At 30.4% G+C, this 7,079-nt stretch overlaps 1 protein-coding gene across 1 annotated transcript; it reads right to left on the bottom strand.

The window, feature by feature from the left end:
• Window positions 1-4,523: 4,523 nt before the first annotated feature.
• On the bottom strand, window positions 4,524-6,581 carry LOC110619805 (protein NRT1/ PTR FAMILY 1.2). Its single transcript, XM_021763358.1, has 4 exons — window positions 6,470-6,581; window positions 6,118-6,335; window positions 5,474-6,027; window positions 4,524-5,394 (listed from the first exon to the last, which is right to left on the bottom strand). Exons 1-4 carry the CDS (start codon window positions 6,579-6,581, stop codon window positions 4,524-4,526), a joined length of 1,755 nt encoding a protein of 584 aa, XP_021619050.1.
• Window positions 6,582-7,079: the final 498 nt, after the last annotated feature.

The raw sequence follows: 7,079 nt of genomic DNA, 5'->3' as shown, positions 1-7,079 counted from the left end.
AAGCTTAATACAATTTTAATCATAATTAAAAATAAATTTAATAATCATTATATATTTATAACAAAATTTATGAAACATAAATATAACGTAGGGTGAGCATTCGGTCGGTTCGATTTAAAATCAAATCGAACTGAATAAATTGAAAACCGAACCGAATCGATTTTGATCAGAAACCGAATCGAATTGAATCAAACCGGTCTGATTCGGTTCGATTCGATTTGATCGGTTTCGATTTTTAATAATTTTTTTATTTTTACACTTTATTTTTAATATTTTAAAATTTAATTAAAATATTTTAATCTTAATATGATTTAATTTCTCTATATTATTAAAAAAATATATTATTATCACTAATCGGTTCGGTTCAATTTTTTCGGTTTTTTCTGATCAAAATCGAACCGAATCGAAATAATCGAAATTTTTGAAATTAAAAACCGAACCGAACCGAAATGTATAAAAAATCGAATCAATTTTTCAAATCGGTTCGGTTCGATCGATTTTTTTGATTTGAACCGAATACTGCTCACCCATAAATATAAGTGTGAGAATGAATACATAAACTTAAATATAATATTTAATCTTATAAAAAATTTATTATTTAGTCTCTATAATATAAAGAAATTCATTAACTAATTATTCAATTTTAAAAAATACATAAAAACGTTATTTATATTTTAAAAAATTTATTAGTTAGTCTCTCTTAATTTTGTTATTAAATATTTTACTATTTTAGTATTTATGATTTTAAAAAATTTATTAGTTGGTTTCTTAAATTTTTTTAAAAAATTTAATAATTAGTCATTCTGTATTAAAAGTATTTTAAATTTTTTTGAAATATTTAAAAGATAAAACTAATGGAAGGACTAAATTACTACTTTTTAAAATATTTTAAACGTTTTAATATATTTTTTAAAATCGAAAAATCAATTTAGTAAATTTCTGCATACCATAAAAATTAAATAATAATTTTTCAATCTTATAATTAGCTAAACTCATTTTCATATAAAATTGGGCTTGCAATTGTGTCTCTAAAATAATGAAAGCGAATCAAAGTATAATAATAATAATAATAATAATAAAGAAAAATGCAAGTCAATAGCTTTAATTTTTTTATATGCAAAGAAACGCATAAAATAAAGGTTGATAATGAAGAAAGAAGGAGGAATTGAATAGTAACTCATAGAAATCTCAATGTTCATTGCATGAACTCCCTAATGCAAGCATCACCCTCCCTCTCTTGCTGGTATCATGGCATTACTTCATTTTAAAGTAAGTCGGCCAAATAATTATTTGCTAAAGAAAAACTAAATCCCCAAGAAAACGCACTTGAAAAATAAGACATGTTCGGATTTGGACCGAAAGTCTATTATACACGGCATGTGATTTATGAAAAAAAATTTAGTATTCAGTCTTTATGTTATAGAAAAATATATTAATTAATTTTTTAATTTTAAAAAATATATTAAAATATAGTTAAAATTTTAAAAATTTATTAATAATCCATAGTTTCATTAGTTTTAACAGTTAAATGTTTATTATTTAATCTTTATAGTTAACCTCTTAATTTTATAAAAAATTTATTAATTAATTTCTCTTGTATTGAAAATATTTTAAATTTTTTACTATATATTTTTTTTGAAATGGACTTTCTTACCATACTAAACGGCGAAAATTAACATAGAAAATAATTAATATATTTTTTAAAATATTAGAAATATTTTAATATATTTTTTAAAATTAAAAAATTAATTAATAAATTTTTCTATAGACTAAATAGTAATTTTTCATTTATATATTTATATATCAGATGTTCAATTCTTTATTATTAAAAAGTGACAATTATTTTTAGTATTCCCAGTTGTGCTATTAATGATATGGTGATGATTTGCTTTAATTAATCATATATTTTTATAACTGCATCCATTTAATTTTATAAAATTTCTTTTATGTATTAAATGTTTTTGGTTTGATAGTGTGGAATTTCAATTTCAAGTTTTTAATTAGTTTTTTTCTTTAATTTTATTTTTTCATAAGTTAAAATCGATTACACATGAACTAGACACTATCATAAAAAAACTTGTACAATTTCATAGCACTTTTGAGCGAGAAATAGAGAAAAACATAAGATAGATGCATATAACTAATGTCTTCATGTTTTGGTATTTTACCCCTTATTTCAATGATATTAATATGAAAAGAAAAAAGAAGTGTTTAAAAGAAATATAAGAAAATATAGAATTGTCTCGTGTAATTTAAGGTTATCTCATATTTTTGACATTTATCACATATTTTCACCGTTCAATAAGAAAAGAAGGAAAACAATAAAGAATTTATCACATATTTTCACCATTCAGTTACAAAAGAAGAGAAACAATAAAGAATATAGAATAGACTCGCATTTTAGATGTATGCTCCATTGTTGATTTAAAAGGTAGGCTTTAACCCGTGTTTTTATAAAAAACAATTTGATTTTTTAAGTCTACCCCTAGGGCAATAGGGACAAAGGTTCAAAGGTACAAATACTTCACATTTGAGGTTCAAAGGGCAAAAGTGACTTGGTTGTCTGACTTTACTGATTTCAAAACTCGGATTTTGACTCAGGAGGTGGACATATGTGATATTCTCCTTATTGTCACCCTATTAACACTCAACCCTTTACAATCACATGAATAACCCTCCACTGGTTCACTATTAAGGTGGTTTCAAAAATTGTTACATCGAGCTCGAACCTTCTGTCTTTTCTATTTTTTCTAGTGAACTTCTAAAGTGTGTTGTTCCTTACTAACCTTTTAATCTCATCTTTCAATTGCCAGCACTCCTCCATTATATGTCTGTGGTCTTCATAAAAATGGCAGTATCTGGTCCTATCTCGTTTTTCGACTTTCTTAGGGTTGAGTTTGAGAGGCCACCTGATTTTCTTATCATTTTTTCTAATCCACATTAGAATCTATTTTCGTGAGTTATTCAATAGGGTATATTTCTTATACTTACCTCAGAAATTCCTTCCTCGAGAGACCAGGAAACTTATGTGGTCTCTTTTATACCCTTACTTCTTTGGCTTTTGGCCTTGCTTCTGACGCGTCCTTTTGTCCTATTCCCATCCTTCCTATAACTTTTGGGCAACCCATACCATCTTCCAGTCAGTGTCCTTGGGAATATCATCTAATGGCTCCTCTTTCTCGGACTTGTCCTTCCCTTTGGACTGAGTTTGGATTGCCTTTGTCCGAGTACTTGAGGTCTCTATGGAAACTTCCTCCCTCCTCCTGGGAGCTATGAGTGATGCGCTTCCCGAGCTTTGTATTGCTTGAAAATATTCTATAATCTTCTAATGTACTAGAGTATTTGCTCAATACTCAAATTGTTGAGATATGCTTTATTAACCATAGGGGTGTGTCTTATTCACTGCTAGGAGTGGAAGAAATGATAGCATCCTCATCGGTAGAAACATTAGTAGTAGCTCGTGAATTATTGACAATTTTTAAAAATAAAAAAGAGATTTCTTTTTAAAAGAAAAGGGATAAGAAACCGGTTTTATTATAATAAACAAAGAGAATTCAACGGATCTCCTGGCAACAGAACCAAATGATGTTGCTGAAACTAAAAGGATAATGTGGCCAAAATAGAGCTGCATTGTGATTGGCTAATTCTGCAAGATAGAGAATGTGAGGTGGTGGGTGCCCACGACAGCCACTCTAACGCTCAAGTCAATAATTTGGAGAAGGAGCTAAATATAGAACTGGAGTGTATTTGTATTCGAGAATAGTATACATTTATCTATATGATCATCTTCTTTTTATACCATAAAAAAATGAAGACAAATATAGTATTTTCTGATAATTCGGTGATAATGTGGTCGGATCGTTGTTAAGATATTTTTACTGGCTAATTGGTCGGAAATCTCGTAATCGAATGTATAAAGGAAATCTATTGAATTATAGTTATTTAATGGTACATTCCTTAAGGAGACTCACCCTAAAGTTGAGAGGGCGAGTCCGTCCGTCCTCAGGCCGATCTATCTTGAAACACCCAAATTTTCTTTTCTATGGATAGGATCACGTATAAGTTTATCAAATCCTTGTCATGAGATTCTATCTAACAGTGAACTGATTTGGAGCGAATATCATGTAACATCAATTTTTTAATTAAAAATTTAAATAAAAAAATTCTAAATATATATATGCATGAATACATTAAAGAATATAAATTTAATTAAAAAGACTACGGTTTAAAAAAATAGTTAATATTTTTTTACTTATTCCTATCAGTTTTCATCACCTTTGTAATCAAAAGTCGGGACATATGATAAATATATTGTGCAACGATAATTTCATGTACGATATTTTATACAAAATGACAAATTAATGAAAATAAAATATGTATATATATAAATAGATTTAATAATTTTTTTTAATATTTTTATCTTATATGGAATGGGATTTAATAATTCTTTTAAACTCTTGATAACTCTTCTCCTCCACAACTTTACCTTCATCTTTATTCGTATTACCTAGAATATACATTTCTTATTCTTTATGGTCATCATCCCCAACCTCTGACAGTTGATCCTTGGAATGATCATATGCCCAACTGCATAACACAAAATATAGCAGACTCACAAAACTCATAATTGCAAGAAGTCCATAGTACTTGTCATAACGACCCTTGTTAATATTATCAGGAACCCATCCATCTTTGCCTCCTTCTGTAGTAATTTGATCGACAGTACTTAGAACAACAATTGCCAACAAGTTTGCCACTGCCATTCCTAGTCCAGATAGAGCACTAGCAATACTTGAGAGGTTCTTGGGGAACTCTGAGTGAAAGAACTCTGATTGGCTTATAGAGTTAAATGCTTCTGCTAAGCCATTCAAGCAAAATTGTGGTATGAGCCAGAGTGCAGACATCTCCAACACAGCTTGAGGGTTGTTTATATTACCTTCCATGATTGCTTTACTTTGTTGAATATTCTCAACAATTCCTGCAACTACCATAGACATGCAAGAAAAGAATAGACCGATTCCCATTCTTAATTTAACACCAAGTCTCACCGGCTCACCCTTGATTTTTGATGCCAAGGGAAGGATTACTCTATCGTATAGAAAAATCCACATTATTATAGAGACGACTAAGAACATAGCAAAAGAGCCTGCTGGAATTTCGAAATTGGAGGTTAGGTGTCTGTCCATGGAGCTAGCTTGGAGCACTTGTAATAATGAGCCTTGGCTAACATTTATCGAGATCATAATCCCCGTAGACCATATTGGAATAACCCTGATGATAACTTTGAGTTCTTCTACTCTCTCTACTGTGCAAAGATTCCATGGGTTTGATGCTGATCCATCTGGAGCTAAATCTTGTTCTGGGTTTCTGATGATGCAAGCCTTGTTCAAGAACCTAATAAAAATCATAATTGCTTTTATTAATATTAATACTTTGGTTTCTCTAGTTACTACTTTTAGTAATATAATAATACCTTAGATTCTCAGTTGGTACAATGAATTCTGAATTCTTCTTGTGATAATACTTGTTATCTGAATCTCTTGGAGGGAATGGAACTTTTCTATTCTTGTAAGCAGCGATGAGAACTTGTGCAAAGCCGGCGAGTAAATTTGTGCGTTCTTTCAGCTTGAAGTAAAGTGGAGAAGCAACAAAGAACAAGAAAATGGACAAGAACATAAGAATTACAGGAACCCCAAAACCCACTTTCCAACCATGTTGTTCTTGAATATAAACAACTGCTGTCATAGACATGAGGACAGCAATCACTGTACAGGCATTGTAGCATCCAAAGTAGCTCTCCAATACCCCCTTATTTTTGGAATTAGATCTTTTGTCCAATTGATCAACCCCAAATGCTAAGGAACATGGCCGAATGCCACCAGCTCCAATGGAAATTAAGCCCATGGAAATGACAAGCACAGCCATTTGGAGTGCAGTTGGGGTTTCACAGATTGTTTGGGTCGTTTGGTCGCAAGGGGGAGGTCTCAAATATGGAACCATGGCTGTTAACCACATGAGCGTCATTCCCTGTATCAAAACTTATGTGATTAATTAACATCACAGAAGAACTCATCTAAGAGACAGTAGATGAGATTTATATTTGAAGGAGACAATTACCAAGAGACTGAAAGAGGATCCTAGACCAATGGTGAGAAAGCGACCCAAGCATGAATCGGAGATTAAAGCACCCAAAAGGGGAGTGAAATTTGTAGCAGCATTCCAGAGGAAAATTGTGGTGGTAGCTTGGGCTACACCCATGTGATATTCTTTCATTAAGTAGAACACCATATTTGGGAGAAGTCCATGGCTTGCCACTCTCTCAAAAAATTCATTTGCTGATTACACAAACAATATTCAAACATCATTTGCAATGAAAATCAACAAAGTAACATATATAGGAAAGTATGCAGTGTATGTAATTTTTAAAAGCTTGCTTTTTTTCCTTTTTTAGAATTTTTTTTGTACGTACCTAAAATGAAAGGTATAGTAATGAGACCACCTTTTCGTCTTGTAAGAGAATGTTGGTGGGTGGTCATGACTTCTATTTGTTCTGGAGCTGTAGGCTTTTCCATCTTCTTCATTTCTATACTCTAGCTTAATAAGAAAAATCCAAGGAAGGAAGAAAAAAAAATGAAAAAAAGAACTTGCGATACATTTTTTCATAGCGATTGCTCTATGATTTATTGAACGTAAAAAGGAAGATCCATCGCTGTGTACTAACCATTGACAACTGATAAATAAAAAAATAGAAATAAAATATTATTTTTATTAAATTAATATAACAACAGTATTAAATGTCGATGTTAATTCTATAAAGTGGTTTATTTTCCTTTCATATGGTACATTCATTTATGCCAAACTATGCATATATAGAATATTTTCAGCAGAATAAACCAACGTTAACGTTAACAAAAACAAGATTTAGACCATTTAAATTCGGGTAGTTTTTGCTAATTCCAGGTATTGGGATTTCTCACTAATTGGAATTCCAGCATTTCTAGGTTTTTTCAAAACGTTAAATTATCTAAATATTTCTACAACAAAATTCCTAAGAAAGCTTTCCCATTTCCTTGGAAATG

This window comes from Manihot esculenta, chromosome 7 (genome assembly GCF_001659605.2).
Source record: "Manihot esculenta cultivar AM560-2 chromosome 7, M.esculenta_v8, whole genome shotgun sequence".
Lineage (NCBI taxonomy): Eukaryota > Viridiplantae > Streptophyta > Magnoliopsida > Malpighiales > Euphorbiaceae > Manihot > Manihot esculenta.
Note: the sequence above shows the minus strand (reverse complement) of the source record. Positions and strands in the feature narration are given on the sequence as shown.

Excerpts from the sequence above, each read along its gene's own strand:
- LOC110619805 (XM_021763358.1), bottom strand. The coding sequence starts at position 6,581 with ATGAAGAAGATGGAAAAGCCTACAGCTCCAGAACAAATAGAAGTCATG. Across the intron at positions 6,028-6,117 it reads GATCCTCTTTCAGTCTCTTG|GGAATGACGCTCATGTGGTT; the intron begins GTAATTGTCTCC and ends GTTTTGATACAG. Across the intron at positions 5,395-5,473 it reads GTACCAACTGAGAATCTAAG|GTTCTTGAACAAGGCTTGCA; the intron begins GTATTATTATAT and ends GATTTTTATTAG.